We start from the raw sequence: 18,219 nt of genomic DNA on the forward strand, positions 1-18,219 counted from the left end.
AGATTCAAATGGAGTTTTATTTGACAGCAGACACACAAACCCTCCACGTTGTCTGGTACAAACTGTCTGTATGTTTTGGCAGTGCTATAAATGTATCTTCTATTGGCTTATATGGTTATGAAATATTTTGTGAAAAGGACATTTTTCAGGACCAGCATGTGTTTCCTTCAGATTCCTCCAGTACTCCACTCTCTCTCTTCACGTTACTCCTCAAAAACGTTGAAACCATTGAAGTGGTTGAAACACGTTCGATAATTCGGATTTTATTTTGAAGTTTATGACCGGACGTTTCGATATTTATTCCGGCTGACTTGACACTGAACTCTGCCTTCCTGCCTTCCTACGGCGTCTCGTTAGGCTCAGTTCGTTCTGCTATGCGCTTAAGCCTCCGCTCATCCTGTGTTTCTCCTGATGACGATGGGAGACGTAATCTGTGAAGAACTGGAGGATTTAGTTCATTTCTCAGTGCAGGACCTGCCGGGTCGAGGTTATGTCGTCATGGAGGAGATCCGACGTCAGGGGAAACTCTGTGATGTCACTCTCAAGGTAAACTAGCGACGCTAAAGCTAGCTAACAGCCCGTCCCGACAAGCTAGCTAGCTATCCTAGCAGCTTAACATGCTAATAGACTGAAGCAGGATAAACACGGACCGGGTGATCAGATGTTCGGTAACACCGGGTTAGCGAATAGAGACAGGTAGGTAGTGAGACAGGCTGCCTGTCTGTCCTTCACAGGACCGGGCAGTGAGACAGAAGCGGTGAGTCCGGCAGCAGCAGCAACCAGGAACAAGTTCATCAATGATTCAAACAAACCAGTGAAGCTGCTGATCAATAAGAACCAAACCAGCTGATCAATAAGAACCAAACCAGCTGATCAATAAGAACCAAACCAGCTGATCAGTAAGTATCAAACCAGCTGATCAATAAGAACCAAACCAGCTGATCAGTAAGAACCAAGCCAGCTGATCAATAAGAACCAAACCAGCTGATCAGTAAGAACCAAGCCAGCTGATCAGTAAGAACCAAGCCAGCTGATCAATAAGAACCAAACCAGCTGATCAGTAAGAACCAAGCCAGCTGATCAGTAAGAACCAAGCCAGCTGATCAATAAGAACCAAGCCAGCTGATCAGTAAGAACCAAGCCAGCTGATCAATAAGAACCAAACCAGCTGATCAGTAAGAACCAAGCCAGCTGATCAATAAGAACCAAACCAGCTGATCAGTAAGAACCAAACCAGCTGATCAATAAGAATCAAACCAGCTGATCAATAAGTATCAAACCAGCTGATCAATAAGAACCAAACCAGCTGATCAATAAGTATCAAACCAGCTGATCAATAAGAATCAAACCAGCTGATCAATAAGAATCAAACCAGCTGATCAGTAAGAACCACAGTGGCTGGTTCCACTGCCCAGTCTGACCTCTGACCTCTGACCTGTCACCTGTCTCACCCCCACCTGCTCCTGCCGAGGCGCCCAGGGCTTTCCTGTTGTCAGTTGACGTGTTGTTGTCAGTTCACCATCATGTTGTCAGTCGTCATGTTGTCTGTTGTCAGTAGTCATGTTTTCAGCTGACCATCATGTTGTCACTTGTCATGTCAGTTGATGTCATGTTGTCAGTTCTCATGTTGTCAGTTGACGTTATGTTGTCAGTTGATGTCATGTCAGTTGACGTCATGGTGTCAGTTGTCAGTTGATGTTATGTAGCCAGTGTTGTGTTGTCAGTTGACCATCATGTTGTCGTCATGTTAGTTGGTCATGTCGCTTGTCATGTTGTCAGTTGTGATGTCTGTTGTCCGTTGTCATGTTGTCAGTTGATGTCATTTCAGTTGTGATGTTGTCATGTTGTCAGTTGATGTCTTGTTGTCAGTTGTCAGTTGACGTCATGTTGTCAGTTGTCAGTTGACGTCTTGTTGTCAGTTGGCCATCATATTGTCAGTTGACGTCATGTTGTCAGTTGATGTCTTGTTGTCAGTTGGCCATCATATTGTCAGTTGACGTCATGTTGTCAGTTGATGTCTTGTTGTCAGTTGGCCGTCATATTGTCAGTTGACGTCATGTTGTCAGTTGATGTCTTGTTGTCAGTTGGCCGTCATATTGTCAGTTGACGTCATGTTGTCAGTTGATGTCTTGTTGTCAGTTGGCCGTCATATTGTCAGTTGACGTCATGTTGTCAGTTGACATCATGTTGTCAGTTGATGTCTTGTTGTCAGTTGATGTCTTGTTGTCAGTTGATGTCTTGTTGTCAGTTGTCAGTTGATGTCATGTTGTCAGTTGTCAGTCGATGTCATGTTGTCAGTTGTAAGTCCTATCAAACCTGGCCAACAGCCCGTGATGCATTATGGGAGAGAGATGTATACTTTCAGTATAGGCCCTTTCCACGTCGTCATGGTAACAGCTAAACCGGTGCATTACAACTTCCTGTGGCAAGTTTCTTTTTGCGACTTATTGACAAACCGATCAACAAAAACAACAGAACTGTAACGTTACAGCACGAGACGTCATGTGACAAATGAAACATGTTGGGTTGTGGACATTTAGTGAAGAACGGAGCTGCTGCTGCAGGGCGGAGCTGCTGCTGCAGGGCGGAGCTGCTGCTGCAGCAGGGCGGAGCTGCTGCTGCAGGGCGGAGCTGCAGCTGCTGCAGGGCGGAGCTGCTGCTGCAGGGCGGAGCTGCAGCAGCAGCAGGGCGGAGCTGCTGCTGCAGGGCGGAGCTGCAGCAGCAGCAGGGCGGAGCTGCAGCAGCAGCAGGGCGGAGCTGCTGCAGCAGCAGGGCGGAGCTGCAGCTGCAGCAGGGCGGAGCTGCTGCAGCAGCAGGGCGGAGCTGCTGCAGCAGCAGGGCGGAGCTGCAGCTGCAGCAGGGCGGAGCTGCTGCAGCAGCAGGGCGGAGCTGCAGCTGCTGCAGGGCGGAGCTGCTGCTGCAGGGCGGAGCTGCAGCTGCAGCAGGGCGGAGCTGCAGCAGCAGCAGGGCGGAGCTGCTGCAGCAGCAGGGCGGAGCTGCAGCTGCAGCAGGGCGGAGCTGCTGCAGCAGCAGGGCGGAGCTGCAGCTGCTGCAGGGCGGAGCTGCTGCTGCAGGGCGGAGCTGCAGCAGCAGCAGGGCGGAGCTGCTGCAGCAGCAGGGCGGAGCTGCTGCAGCAGCAGGGCGGAGCTGCAGCAGCAGCAGGGCGGAGCTGCTGCAGCAGCAGGGCGGAGCTGCTGCTGCAGGGCGGAGCTGCTGCTGCAAGACGTTGTAGTGCAGCGGTTTCTCATGTGAAGAGCCTGTTGCTAGTAGGAAACACACAGGTCAGCAGCAGCAGCAGCAGGCTCCGCCCCTAGAGCAATTTGATTGGTTTGAAGCCTGATGACAGCACACAGAGGCTCCGCCCTTTTCTGACCAACTCTTCTGAATTTCTCCAGACAGCGCTAGGTTGAGACAGAGGCGTGGCACATGATTAGTTGTCAGTTGATGTCATGTTGCCTGTTGTCAGTTGTCATGTTGCCAGTTGCAGGTTGTCAGTTGTTATGATGTCATTCGTCATGTTGCCAGTTGTCATGTTGTTAGTTGTCATGTCAGTTTTCATGTTGTCAGTTGTCATTTTGCCAGTTGTCAGTTGTCTTTTTTTCCAGTTGTCATGTTGTCAGTTACCATGTTGTCAGTTGTCTGTTGTCATGCTGTCAGTTGCCATGTTGCCAGTTGGCTTGTTATTTTGCCTGTTGTCATGTTGGCAGTTGACATCATGTTGCCAGTTGCAGGTTGTCAGTTGTCATGTTGTCTGTTGTCATGTTGTCAGTTGTTATGTTGCCATTTGTCATGTTGCCAGTTGTCAGTTGTTATTTTGCCTATTGTCAGTTGTCTTTTTTCCAGTTGCAATGTTGTCAGTTGTCATGTTGTCTGTTGTCATGCTGTCAGTTGTCATGTTGCCAGTTGGCAGTTGTTATTTTGCCTATTGTCAGTTGTCTTTTTTCCAGTTGCAATGTTGTCAGTTGTCATGTTGTCTGTTGTCATGCTGTCAGTTGTCATGTTGCCAGTTGTCATGTTGCCAGTTGGCAGTTGTTATTTTGCCTATTGTCAGTTGTCTTTTTTCCAGTTGCAGTGTTGTCAGTTGTCATGCTGTCTGTTGTCATGCTGTCAGTTGTCATGTTGCCAGTTGGCAGTTGTTATTTTGCCTATTGTCAGTTGTCTTTTTTCCAGTTGCAATGTTGTCAGTTGTCATGTTGTCTGTGGTCATGCTGTCAGTTGTTATGTTGCCAGTTGTCATGTTGCCAGTTGGCAGTTGTTATTTTGCCTATTGTCAGTTGTCTTTTTTCCAGTTGCAATGTTGTCAGTTGTCATGTTGTCTGTTGTCATGTTGGCAGTTGTTATTTTGCCTGTTGTCAGTTGTCATGTTGCCAGTTATCAGTTGCAGGTTGCTGTTGTCAGTTGCAGGTTGCTGTTGTCAGTTGCAGGTTGCTGTTGTCAGTTGCAGGTTGCTGTTGTCAGTTGCAGGTTGCTGTTTGCAGCAGTTGCAGTAAGCTGCAGGTTAATCCTCTTTGTGCTGCTGCTGTCAGCTCAGATCAGCTGGGGGGGGGGGGGGGGGGATATTTTATCTTAAAATAATTCTAATGATTTTAATGTCGTAGCTGAACAGACGTGTGGGATTTCCTGCTCATAGATCATATTTTATAGAATAAAGTTCTTTATGTGAATATTGTGCCTCCTGACTGCAGTTTATAATTAGATTAGATTGGATTACATTTATCGGATTAGATGAAATTTTATTGATCTTGTGGGGAAATTGGCTTGTTGCAGCAGCAAATAGAAATAGAAAAATAGAATATAAATGAGAATCGAGCAAATGGAGGGTATTAAACTCAACACAACCAACAACAACACTAGAACATGTGAAGTAGAAAAAAATAAAAAGTATGAAAATATGAAGTACAGCATTATCAGGGAGTGGAAAATAAATCGTTTGATAGATTGGTAGAGTGCGAAATTGTAAAAAATAGTCAGAATATGTAACAAAAGAGAGAAACATGAAGAGAACAGTTATGCGAAGCTGCAGTATCTATACAGGATGTGTGTAAATAACTATTCGCCTTATCAATATATTTAGTTTACAGCTGAGGTTAACTGACATCACAAGCTGTTCACCTTCAGAACAGAAAACACCTTCAGTCTGCAGGAGACAACAGAAACCAGACCAGACGCTGCCCTGAGGTGGTTACCAGGTTACATCAGCTGACTGTATCGGTTGTTGTGGAGGAGTGGTGGGTTCTCACCGGTCAGAAACCAGTCAGAAACCAGTCAGAAACCAGTACAGTACTGCTGTGTGTTTCAGGTGGGAGATCATAAGTTCAGCGCTCACCGCATCATCCTCGCCGCCTCCATCCCCTACTTCCACGCCATGTTCACCAACGACATGGTGGAATGCAAACAGGACGAGATCGTCATGCAGGGCATGGACCCCAGGTAAGAGACTGATCCTGGGCCCAAAACTAGTCCTAAACCAGTAACTGGTCTGGGACTGGTGAGACTGGTCCCAGACCAGTTACTGGTCTGGGTCTGGTCCCAGCAGAAACCAGTAGAATCACTGGTTTCTCTGAAGGTTTCCTGGAGAAATGAAGGTGAAACAGTTAAAAGTCTGGGACTGTTTGAACAGGAAACCATGAAAAATGTATTCTTCACTGTTTTGTATTGTCTTTTATTACATGACTTTGTTTTGATGAGCTAACACTGCTAGCTAGCAGCAGGAAGGATTGACATTATTCCAAAATAGAAAAAAAACTCATTAAATGATTCAGATTTTAGAAAATAGAAAAAAACTCATTAAATGATTCAGATTTTCCTGCCGACAAGCTTCGTGTAGGAGACATTTGTATTTACAGTGAACCTCAATGCAGCATCATCACCTGTCTGACTCTCACCTGTCTGTCTACCTGTCTAGCGCTCTGGAGGCTCTGATCAACTTTGCGTACAACGGCCATGTTGCGATCGACCAGCAGAACGTCCAGTCGCTGCTGATCGGCTCCAGCTTCCTGCAGCTGCAGAACGTCAAGGACGCCTGCTGCTCCTTCCTGCAGGAGAGGTGAGACAGGCACACGTGAGACAGGCACACAGCATGCTGCTCCTTCCTGCAGGAGAGGTGAGACAGGCACACGTGAGACAGGCACACAGCATGCTGCTCCTTCCTGCAGGAGAGGTGAGACAGGCACACGTGAGACAGGCACACAGCATGCTGCTCCTTCCTGCAGGAGAGGTGAGACAGGCACCCAGGACGTCCACACAGGAAGTGAACGGTTGGGAATGTCAGCTGCTTCCTGCCTGGCAGTACGGGACTTGATATTTAAACTCTCCCCCTCCCATCCCTGAAAAAAATTCTCCTAATGGTGGAATCGATGAAGCGAGCGAGTAAACTTGTTAAACTAGTAAACTTAAACTAGTAAACTTGTTAAACTAGTGAACTTAAACTAGTAAACTTGTTAAACTAGTAAACTTAAACTAGTAAACTTGTTAAACTAGTAAACTTAAACTAGTAAACTTGTTAAACTAGTGAACTGTTAAACTAGTAAACTGTTAAACTAGTAAACTTGTTAAACTAGTAAACTTGTTAAACTAGTAAACTGTTAAACTAGTAAACTTGTTAAACTGGTAAACTGTTAAACTAGTAAACTTAAACTAGTAAACTTGTTAAACTAGTGAACTGTTAAACTAGTAAACTTGTTAAACTGGTAAACTGTTAAACTAGTAAACTTAAACTAGTAAACTTGTTAAACTAGTGAACTGTTAAACTAGTAAACTGTTAAACTAGTAAACTTGTTAAACTAGTAAACTGTTAAACTAGTAAACTTGTTAAACTAGTAAACTTGTTAAACTAGTAAACTTAAACTAGTAAACTTGTTAAACTAGTAAACTTAAACTAGTAAACTTGTTAAACTAGTAAACTTGTTAAACTAGTGAACTTAAACTAGTAAACTTGTTAAACTAGTAAACTTAAACTAGTAAACTTGTTAAACTAGTGAACTGTTAAACTAGTAAACTGTTAAACTAGTAAACTTGTTAAACTAGTGAACTGTTAAACTAGTAAACTGTTAAACTAGTAAACTTGTTAAACTAGTAAACTTGTTAAACTAGTAAACTGTTAAACTAGTAAACTTGTTAAACTAGTGAACTGTTAAACTAGTAAACTGTTAAACTAGTAAACTTGTTAAACTAGTAAACTTGTTAAACTAGTAAACTTAAACTAGTAAACTTGTTAAACTAGTAAACTTAAACTAGTAAACTTGTTAAACTAGTGAACTTGTTAAACTAGTAAACTTAAACTAGTGAACTTGTTAAACTAGTGAACTTAAACAAGTAAACTTGTTAAACTAGTGAACTTGTTAAACTAGTAAACTTAAACTAGTGAACTTGTTAAACTAGTAAACTTGTTAAACTAGTGAACTTGTTAAACTAGTGAACTTGTTAAACTAGTAAACTTAAACTAGTAAACTTGTTAAACTAGTGAACTTGTTAAACTAGTGAACTTGTTAAACTAGTAAACTTAAACTAGTAAACTTGTTAAACTAGTGAACTTGTTAAACTAGTGAACTTGTTAAACTAGTAAACTTGTTAAACTAGTGAACTTGTTAAACTAGTAAACTTAAACTAGTGAACTTGTTAAACTAGTAAACTTAAACTAGTGAACTTGTTAAACTAGTGAACTTGTTAAACTAGTAAACTTAAACTAGTAAACTTGTTAAACTAGTGAACTTGTTAAACTAGTGAACTTGTTAAACTAGTAAACTTGTTAAACTAGTAAACTTAAACTAGTGAACTTGTTAAACTAGTGAACTTGTTAAACTAGTAAACTTGTTAAACTAGTGAACTTGTTAAACTAGTAAACTTAAACTAGTGAACTTGTTAAACTAGTGAACTTGTTAAACTAGTAAACTGTTAAACTAGTAAACTGTTAAACTAGTAAACTAAACTAGTAAAGTTGTTAAACTAGTAAACTGTTAAACTAGTAAACTAAACTAGTAAAGTTGTTAAACTAGTAAACTGTTAAACTAGTAAACTTAAACTAGTAAACTTGTTAAACTAGTGAACTGTTAAACTAGTAAACTTAAACTAGTAAACTTGTTAAACTAGTGAACTGTTAAACTAGTAAACTTAAACTAGTAAACTTGTTAAACTAGTGAACTTGTTAAACTAGTGAACTTGTTAAGCCAGTAAATTTGCTAAACTAGTGAACTTGTTAAACTAGTAAACTGTTAAACTAGTAAACTTGTTAAACTAGTGAACTTGTTAAACTAGTGAACTTGTTAAGCCAGTAAACTTGCTAAACTAGTGAACTTGTTAAACTAGTAAACTGTTAAACTAGTAAACTTGTTAAACTAGTGAACTTGTTAAGCCAGTAAACTGTTAAACTAGTAAACTTGTTAAACTAGTGAACTTGTTAAACTAGTAAACTGTTAAACTAGTAAACTAAAACTAGTGAACTTGTTAAACTAGTGAACTTGTTAAACTAGTAAACTTAAACTAGTAAACTTGTTAAACTAGTGAACTTGTTAAACTAGTAAACTGTTAAACTAGTAAACTGTTAAACTAGTAAACTAAAACTAGTGAACTTGCTAAACTAGTGAACTTGTTAAACTAGTGAACTTGCTAAACTAGTGAACTTGTTAAACTAGTAAACTGTTAAACTAGTAAACTAAAACTAGTGAACTTGTTAAACTAGTGAACCTGTTAAACTAGTGAACTTGTTAAACTAGTAAACTGTTAAACTAGTAAACTTAAACTAGTGAACTTGTTAAACTAGTGAACTTGTTAAGCCAGTAAACTTGCTAAACTAGTGAACTTGTTAAACTAGTAAACTTGTTAAACTAGTGAACTTGTTAAGCCAGTAAACTGTTAAACTAGTAAACTTGTTAAACTAGTAAACTTGTTAAACTAGTGAACTTGTTAAGCCAGTAAACTGTTAAACTAGTAAACTTGTTAAACTAGTAAACTTGTTAAACTAGTGAACTTGTTAAACTAGTAAACTTGTTAAACTAGTAAACTTAAACTAGTAAACTTGTTAAACTAGTGAACTTGTTAAACTAGTAAACTTAAACTAGTAAACTTGTTAAACTAGTGAACTTGTTAAACTAGTAAACTTAAACTAGTGAACTTGTTAAACTAGTAAACTTAAACTAGTGAACTTGTTAAACTAGTAAACTTAAACTAGTAAACTTGTTAAACTAGTGAACTTGTTAAACTAGTAAACTTAAACTAGTGAACTTGTTAAACTAGTAAACTTAAACTAGTGAACTTGTTAAACTAGTAAACTTAAACTAGTAAACTTGTTAAACTAGTGAACTTGTTAAACTAGTGAACTTGTTAAACTAGTGAACTTGTTAAACTAGTAAACTGTTAAACTAGTAAACTTAAACTAGTGAACTTGTTAAACTAGTGAACTTGTTAAGCCAGTAAACTTGCTAAACTAGTGAACTTGTTAAACTAGTAAACTTGTTAAACTAGTGAACTTGTTAAGCCAGTAAACTGTTAAACTAGTAAACTTGTTAAACTAGTAAACTTGTTAAACTAGTGAACTTGTTAAGCCAGTAAACTGTTAAACTAGTAAACTTGTTAAACTAGTAAACTTGTTAAACTAGTAAACTTGTTAAAAGTAGCGAACTGAATCCGTGTCCTCTGCTGTCTGAGCCGCAGGTTGCATCCTAAGAACTGTCTGGGCGTCCGTCAGTTTGCGGAGACGATGATGTGCACGACGCTGTACGACTCGGCCAACAGCTTCCTGCACCAGCACTTCGTGGAGGTTTCTCTGTCGGAGGAGTTCCTGGGCCTGCGGGCGGAGGAGGTGCTGGAGCTGGTCGGCTGCGACGAGCTCAACGTTAAAGCGGAGGAGCAGGTCAGCGGCTTCACACTGAAGCCTTTCTCACCACAAACCCGTCAGAAACTTCACATCAGGCTCAAGTCAGGCCAGTCTTTTCCCTCCAGACTGAAAGAAGATTCCCTCCTGGGAATCTTCCTTCGCGACTCTAACGATTAGAGCTGAAAGAGATTGACTCAAAAATCTAATTGCGATTATTTGACAGAATATTGCAAATGCGATTTAAACTGTGATTCATAAATCTTTTAGAACTTTAAAAATGTTTAAAGAAAAGTGATTTAGTTAAAAAACTAGATGTGAGTGTGCGGATTGACTGAGTCTGAGTCTGATGAAGGTTTTGATTCTAAAACTCCTTGTTCACAAATCTAGTTTGGACCAAACTCTCTCTGAAGTAATTAACTGCAGACTGCAGATTTGGAAATTGCACAAGTTTCAGTTACCGCTTAGTTACTACTAGTGTGAACTAAAGCCGTCAGATTCCCGTGTCGACGATCTGACGTAATATGTTTTCAGTTAGAGCGAGCCGACCAATCACAAGAGACTCTGAGCGGAGCCTCGCTCACTGCAGCGTTTGTTCGGAGCGGAGAGCTGAAAGTTTGAATTTTAGTTTTCCAAAATGTCTGTAAATGGGACGGAGTCTCAGCAGATTAATATGAAACATGAACAGGAGAAACATTTTCCTGCCTCAGCTGTCAGGAAGTCAGAGAGAAGAGAGGAAACCAGGAGAGGGGAAGGAGCCAAACGCTGCTGCAGCTCAGTTTAACAAAATAAAAGCTTTCCTCTGACTAGACTGTATTTCCTAGCTGAGCAGTTCAGCAGCCTCGCAGGGTGTACTTCCTGTAGTTGAGACGTTGTACTTCCTGTCTGAGCGGCGGAGCTTCCTGTGCAGGTGTTCGAGGCGGTGTTGGCGTGGGTTCGTCACGACGGCGCGCGGCGCGAGGCGCTGCTGCCGGAGCTGCTGGCCAAGATCCGACTTCCTCTCTGCCGACCTCAGTTCCTGTCCGACCGGGTCCAGCAGGACGAGCTCGTCCGCTGCTGCCACAGATGCAGGTGACAAAAAACACCAACTGCGACTTTGGTGTTTATATGAAGTTTCCATGGTGATGTATCTGCTGAGTTTAGTGTCATGACCCTGGAAGCCTGTTAAAACTGCTATCTTATAATGTTCAAAACATATAGGCATCAGTGAGAAAATCCACTTTTCTCTCATATTCAACATAGATACAACATAGATACATTACATTAGATGTACATTAGATGTAAAGTTGAAAGCTTTTACCAGACAAACTCTCTGTTTGAAGCAGTGAACATCTGCGTGTTTTAAGGTTCATGTGATGAAGTCATGGAACAGTAATTCACTGCCTTGTCAATCTATAGTTTCTGCTCTGATGTGCATAATGAAAAGCATCTAAAAAGTAAGAGAATTGAATTGCAGTTTTGAAATATATCAGTCTATGTGTTTCTTCTCTGGTTATAAATTACAGAGAAATACCAGCAGCAGATCAGCTGTCACAGTGATTAGTTAGAGATAAAGATAAAGATGCACTTTATTGATCCCCTACGGGAAATTCAGGTGTCACAGCAGCAATGTACAGTACAGTAGCAGAACAAAGAGAAGGTAATTAAAAAAAAAATAGAATAAGAACAGTGCAAAGTTATTATGTTTTAATGTTTTATTCAAATCTTGGCAGCTGCTTGTTTACTGTGTGAAGGAAACCGTCCAGAGGCTTGAGCGTGTTTTACACAGTAAGCCGGACCGGTGCTGATCCAGATCTGTTTTGTGACAGAGATCTGGTGGACGAAGCGAAGGATTTCCACCTGATGCCGGAGCGCCGGCCGCACCTCCCGGCCTTCAAAACCCGCCAGCGCTGCTGCACCTCCATCAGCGGCCTGATCTACGCTGTGGGAGGACTCAACAGCTCCGGTCAGCCGCTTCGCCTCGCTGTCGCTCTGTTACAAGCTGCTGCTGCTGTTCTCATTCCTGCTGCATCCAGTAGTTACATGTGTTTTTCTTCTAGGTGACGTCACCTCCAGATATTTATAGTTTGATATGAGAAAATGTTTCAGGATGTAAAACATCAGCGGTAAACGTCAGGTTTTGGTGTCAGTCCCTCAGAATCAAAGAGCGAGGGCTTCTTTCTAGAGCCGCCATTTTGCACCAAGAGACGTCCAACAATCATACAGGGAGAAATCCATCGTAGAAGAAGAGAGAGACCAGTTTCTCCACCACAGGAGCAGGAGAGAGACCAGAATGCACTGCAGCAGCCTCAATAGACCAGAATGCACTGCAGCAGGGAGACAGGAGGGGGTTTCAGTCACAGCATGGCCGCCTCAGTGTTCACCAGCCAGCTGGCTAGCTAGCGATAATTATATGTTCACCTTTTACTGAATGGAAGTCCCCACCTCTTCTCTGGGGGTTGTTGAAAGGCATTCTGGGAAACATAGTAAATGACTACCTGCAGTAGAGGGAGACAGGCAGGCTGAGGGACAGTGTGATGTCGAACATCATGTTTTTAACTCTTGTGTTCATCCTGAATAATAATCTGATGAAGCTGCTTCTGTTTCTCCACCAGGCGACTCTCTGAACGTCGTCGAAGTGTTCGATCCGATCGGAAACTTCTGGGAGCGGTGCCAGCCAATGAGGACGGCCCGGAGCCGAGTGGGCGTGGCCGTGGTCAACGGGCTGCTGTACGCCATCGGCGGATACGACGGCCAATCGCGGCTCAGCACGGTGGAGGTTTACAACCCGGAGACGGACAGCTGGACGAGAGTCTCCAGCATGAACAGCCAGCGCAGGTCAGACAGGAGACTCTTCCTCTGGTTTTATATTTATAGATCTCCACACTTTATTTCATAGTGCCGGGCCATATGGCTGAAATCAGTATCACCATAATCATAAGGAATCTTTTCGATATCGATATCTATCACGATATGTTTCACATGTTAAATGGTCAAATCCCATTGAACTGAATGGTAATGTTAGGTGTGATGTCCAACAAAACTGACATTTTATATGGAAATATAATATTTAAAATGACAGTTTTTAAATAAAATCTGCTTGTTCTCATCAGTTCAGACAGCAGAATTATGTCATGATTTCCAAAACCAGAATATTGATCTACATCCAGCACTCATTTCATACTATATATACTTATTTTTTATATATATTTTCATATCTTACATGTTTTCATTCATATGTCTTTATCTCAGGATGTATGATGTTATTCTACACACTCTGCACCAGGCTGTAATTCATAGATTTTCATACCATTCATTCATATATTTCTGTTTAACTTGTGTTATATTTAATATTGCCTCTATTCTTATTTCTATTCTTTTCTTTACTGGATCCTGTTACTGTTTGCATTTTCCCCACAGATCAATAAAGTTTCATCTAATCTGATTTTATATAAATGTAATATAGAAGTTCACCGAGGTGGGGACTCGAGTCACATGACGTGGACTCGAGTCACATGACTTGGACTCGAGTCATAGTTTTAATAGCTTGAGACTTGACTTGCTGCATGAAGAGAAGACTTGAGACTTGACTTGACTTGGGTTCTGGTGACTTGGGACTTGACTCTGACTTGTACTTTGATGACTTGAAAAGGTTTCTAAAGTCTTGACTTGAGATCTTGTGTTTGTGTAAATGACTTAGATTGAAAGTGATGAGATTTGTTCCAGCGGACGACTGAATTTAAATTCTGTTTTCTGAATTTGTATGGAATGATTGAATTTATTGAAGTTGAAACTGATTATAGAAATCAAACTCATGATGCTCTTACCAAGTTTTTATCCTATTAAAACCATATTGCATTGAAAAGTCCTAGATATTTAGTTTTCTTTAAGATATTAAATTGATACTGGACTCTTGATTTGTTCTGACTTGACTTGCTGTTCTACATTTAGACTTGAGACTTGACATTAATGACTTGGACTTGACTTGGTAATCTACATTTAGACTTGACTTGAGACTTGTGCCTCGAGACTTGAGACTTGAGACTTGGTGACTTGGTCCCTGTTCCCCAGTGGAAGCAGAGTTGATAAGAGTCTTTGCTGTTTCCTGTCCAGCGCCATGGGAACGGTTGTGATTGACGGTCACATCTTCGTGTGCGGCGGCTACGACGGAAAGTCGTCCCTGAACTCGGTGGAGTGTTACTCTCCGGAGACGGACAGGTGAGACTCTGCGTGTCTTCAGCCTGGACCGGGAGAGGAGGAGCGTTTGTTTGTTCAGCCTGTTGCTTCTGGCTGGGCGTGTTTCAAACGCCCCTCCTGACACATGACACGGGCCTTTTAACCACAAATAAGACAGAATATCATAATTTGGCACTTAGGCTTTAGACACACTTGCCTTAAAGCAATATTCCACTCCAGAATATAATCTCACCAAGACCAGATGCAGCTGGACCAGTTTGTAGCGTTCAGATTTTTACTTTCCATTCATTTGAATAGAAACTGACATTGAACACGTTGGTGAACAGATTCAACAAGCCCAACACCATGTGTTGCTTAGATCATAATTGTGCACATTTTTAAATTTATAAACCTATAATCTAGCGGTAGGACAGTAAACAACAGAAATAATCACAGTTGTAGTGAAAAGTTTTGTTTTATTTCAGGTGGTTTCCCGCAAATTATACCAAATGGCCATTTCTTGAATTCTTGAATAATAATAATAATAATAATAATTATTATTATTATTGTTGTTGTTATTATTGTTGTTGTTGCTATTATTAGGAATAATAATAATTATTATTATTATGATAATAGCCTCGAAATTTGAAGTAATTTAGAATTTAGCACCCCCCCCGCCCCCCACCCGCAATAATGTCATATACTGCGATGTGTTGGCGGGACAGCATGGCGATATTACATTTTGGATATCGCCCAAGCCTAATTGAAATCATATGATGTCATGGTGTCAGATAAAGTTTGGCCCTGCTGGCTTCCTGTAGGTGGGCGGTGGTGATGGAGATGAGCGCCAGCCGCAGCGCCGCCGGCGTGACGGTCTTCGACGGACGCATTTTTGTCTCTGGCGGCCATGACGGTTTACAGATCTTCAACACGGTCAGTTGATCACAGAACACAACAGACAGAGACGCATGGAGCAGGACAGACTGTAACAGACCAAACAGACTGACTCCTGCTACAGGACTCACTCACCTCATCACAATAATAATAAACATCAAATTCATACATACTTGTATGTCTCATTAGAATCAGTTCAGGGTAACAGCTGTGTAGTATTGATCAATTCTACAATCAATATGTAATCAATCAAACCGCCTCATCAGTCTGGAGCAGATCCTGACGTCAGACCAGATCTCCGTCCAGTTTGCGTTGTAACGCCTCCTCCCTCCTGCAGGTGGAGTACTACAACCACCACACCGACCGCTGGCACCCGGCGGCCGGGATGATGAATAAGCGCTGTCGGCACGGCGCCGCGGCGCTGGGCAGTCACATGTACGTGGCGGGAGGTTACGACGGCTCGGGCTTCCTCAGCGGCGCCGAGGTGTACAGCTCGGCGTCCGGACAGTGGAGCCACCTGGTGGCCATGAACACCCGGCGCAGCAGAGTGTCGCTGGTGGCCACATCCGGCAGACTGTACGCCGTGGGCGGCTACGACGGACAGTCCAACCTCAGCTCCGTAGAGATGTACAACGCCGACGACAACCACTGGACGTTCATGGCGCCCATGGTCTGCCACGAGGGCGGGGTCGGGGTCGGGTGTATACCCCTCCAGCCCGCCTAGACCGGCCGACCGGAGCCGGAAGATTAAAGATGGGATTTCTGATGCGGGACTGTAGGAACTAAGAGCAGGGAAGAGGAAGCGCTCCTCTCTGTTCGTTGAGCTTCACCAGGTACGACGGCCGGTCCGAGGCTCCGACCGCACCGCGGACAGACTGTACGCTACAAGGTTCGAGCCTGTGGGATTATGGGTAAAAGCTATAGAGTTCGCCTTTGGGGGACTAGCTGGCATTCTGCAATTAGCAAGTGTGTGGACTGATAAATCAAATATTAAATGTTGATTTTATTTTATACTTGATTCAAATGACTAGAATATCAAGAGAACTAACTTTACTTTCCAAATGAAATGAGGCTTTTTACTTGAAACAAGGTCAGCTGCTTTTAATCATTTTCTCGTCAGTTAAAAAGTCTTCAGTCTCCAAGTCTGTTCATTTGACCGTTTCACTTATCAGACATATTGATTACAGTAACACATGGTACAGGACAACAGACTGACAGCAGCACCAAACTAAACTGGTTAACAGGATCTGGGTTACATCAAGTCTGACACTGTTGGATGTTTTGGCTGTTGAGGCTCTATGAGGATATTTGGCTCTGTATATGTTTTTAATATGTATTTGGGCAGGAACACATTTTGTCATTCTTCAGCCTTGTTCTGTTATTACTTTGGATCTGTCCGCTTCTCCATTAGGATCCATGGAGGTTTTCATTCCAGCCAATCACATGGCAGCTGATTTCAGCGATTAGAAGTTAGTGAAACCAGCTTGTGTAGTTTGGCAGGTGCTTACAGCAGAGCACATGGAAGCCTGCTGAACAATGGCCAGGGGCTTTTATTGTGAAAAACATTAGCAAAGTGGCAAGAAAGAATAGAAACCCTGGCTCCACATATCACCTTCCACCGCTGCCGGGCTTTCCGACCAACAGTTCAGTCAAACTTTATTCTTTATTCATGCACCAGGAAACTCAATGTGCTTTACATAAAAACACACAACAGCAGTCAGGGTCAGTCCAGTCTGAAACCAGTAACTCCAGTATCAATGAGGTGTTTCTCCAGTCACTTCTAACCAGAAGACTAGAATGGATAGAACGGTTCTTCCACTGTTTGTCATGGTAATTTGGCTAGTACAGATTATGTGATTATGGAATTTTAAGCATTAGTTTGTATGTAACACAAGTCTGGACATTAAGTCTGTCACACTGTGAGAACTGAGCAGATGAGTCTGTTAGACTGTCAGAACTCAACTGAAAGCTAACGTTAGCGACGAGGCTAACGTAGCTTTATCAAAGATTGTGTTTCTCTCTCTAGCTCTTCTCGTCAAAATCAGCATATTAGCAAACCAGCTGGTAAGCCTCATCATCAAACAGGTTCCTTTAACTTAATATAGCTCCTTAAATGCTATAAACTAACGTAGCTTAGCATACCTTTAGTGGAGAAGAAAAGTTAGCGTTCGCTAACTTCAAACAGCTAACAGACATCAGCTGACATTAACTCAACTATAAACACTTCCACTAACTGCCCAGATGTCAAAACTGTTGACCGACTTAAAAAGACAGCAGCAGTTGGTGAAGCTCCGCCTAGTGGAGGCAGAGTGAAACTTCATTCAGCTGCGATGGCAGTTTTCACTGCTTTGGTTCTTGACGCAAAACCTCTCACCTCACCGATTTGCCGTAAGTCAGGAAGCTAGCCCAACGGTTCACATAAAATGGCCGCCGCTCCGACCGTCCAGGAATGTTGATTTTTAATGGGAAAGACCGTTCTATCCATTGAAGTTGCATCTAACACACTGAGGCCAACAGCCTCTAGCAAGCTAACCAGCTCAGCTAGCTAATCAGTTCAGCTAACAAACCACTTCAGCTAACAGACCAGTTTGGCTAGCTAATCAGTTCAGCTAACAAACCACTTCAGCTAACAGACCAGTTCAGCTAGCTAATCAGTTCAGCTAACAAACCAGTTCAGCTAACAGACCAGTTCAGCTAGCTAATCAGTTCAGCTAACAAACCACTTCAGCTAACAGACCAGTTCGGCTAACAGACCAGTTCAGCTAGCTAACCAGCTCAGCTAACAAACCACTTCAGCTAACACACCAGTTCAGCTAACAAACCAGCTCAGCTAGCTAGCTCTACCAGCTCCAGGTGGGTGTGGCCTGACGTTGGTGCTGCCTGTAGTTCTTCCAGTCACCACTGGGTGGCATCAGCAGGTGGAGGGTGGCAGTCCAGCTGACAGTAACACTCCAGTAGTCACTAACTTCACAGTCTTCACATGGGCCGGCGCTGTGTGTTTCCTCTGGTTTATCCTGTAGGGCTTCAGTATTTTCTGGCTGAAATATTTCATGTCCTGTCTTTAAACAGGAGGCCAGTGGGATGGGGATTAACAAGCTTAGATCATCATTTCTTGGTTATTTTATGCCTTTTTCATTTATTTTCCACCATGCTTCATGCAAAATCAGGTGTAGGGATTAAAGACCCAGTTTCCAGCTCTTGAACTCTGGTGTTTCCTGAGTGTCTGTAGTGTCTGATTTAATCAGTTACCTGTGAGTCCTGTGATACCTGTCAGTATGATGGATATACTGTTTGGATTGACTAGACTCTGAGTTGTCATGCCTCATTTATAAAAATGCTCTTTGATGCTATCCTAGATTTCA

General features: G+C 42.4%; 1 protein-coding gene across 1 annotated transcript; it reads left to right on the top strand.

The window, feature by feature from the left end:
* Window positions 1-381: 381 nt before the first annotated feature.
* On the top strand, window positions 382-18,207 carry klhl18 (kelch-like family member 18). The gene is made up of 10 exons (XM_071913184.2): window positions 382-546; window positions 5,300-5,430; window positions 5,906-6,046; window positions 9,649-9,847; window positions 10,719-10,879; window positions 11,617-11,753; window positions 12,403-12,625; window positions 13,901-14,005; window positions 14,785-14,896; window positions 15,195-18,207. The coding sequence occupies exons 1-10, from the start codon at window positions 412-414 to the stop codon at window positions 15,579-15,581; spliced, it is 1,731 nt and encodes a 576-aa protein (XP_071769285.1). The 5' UTR covers window positions 382-411; the 3' UTR covers window positions 15,582-18,207.
* The last annotated feature ends 12 nt before the right edge of the window (window positions 18,208-18,219 follow it).

The sequence above is a fragment of the Centroberyx gerrardi genome, chromosome 13 (assembly GCF_048128805.1).
Source record: "Centroberyx gerrardi isolate f3 chromosome 13, fCenGer3.hap1.cur.20231027, whole genome shotgun sequence".
Taxonomy (NCBI): domain Eukaryota; kingdom Metazoa; phylum Chordata; class Actinopteri; order Beryciformes; family Berycidae; genus Centroberyx; species Centroberyx gerrardi.

Excerpts from the sequence above, each read along its gene's own strand:
- klhl18 (XM_071913184.2), top strand. The coding sequence starts at position 412 with ATGACGATGGGAGACGTAATCTGTGAAGAACTGGAGGATTTAGTTCAT. Across the intron at positions 12,626-13,900 it reads AGCATGAACAGCCAGCGCAG|CGCCATGGGAACGGTTGTGA; the intron begins GTCAGACAGGAG and ends TTTCCTGTCCAG. Across the intron at positions 14,897-15,194 it reads GTTTACAGATCTTCAACACG|GTGGAGTACTACAACCACCA; the intron begins GTCAGTTGATCA and ends TCCCTCCTGCAG.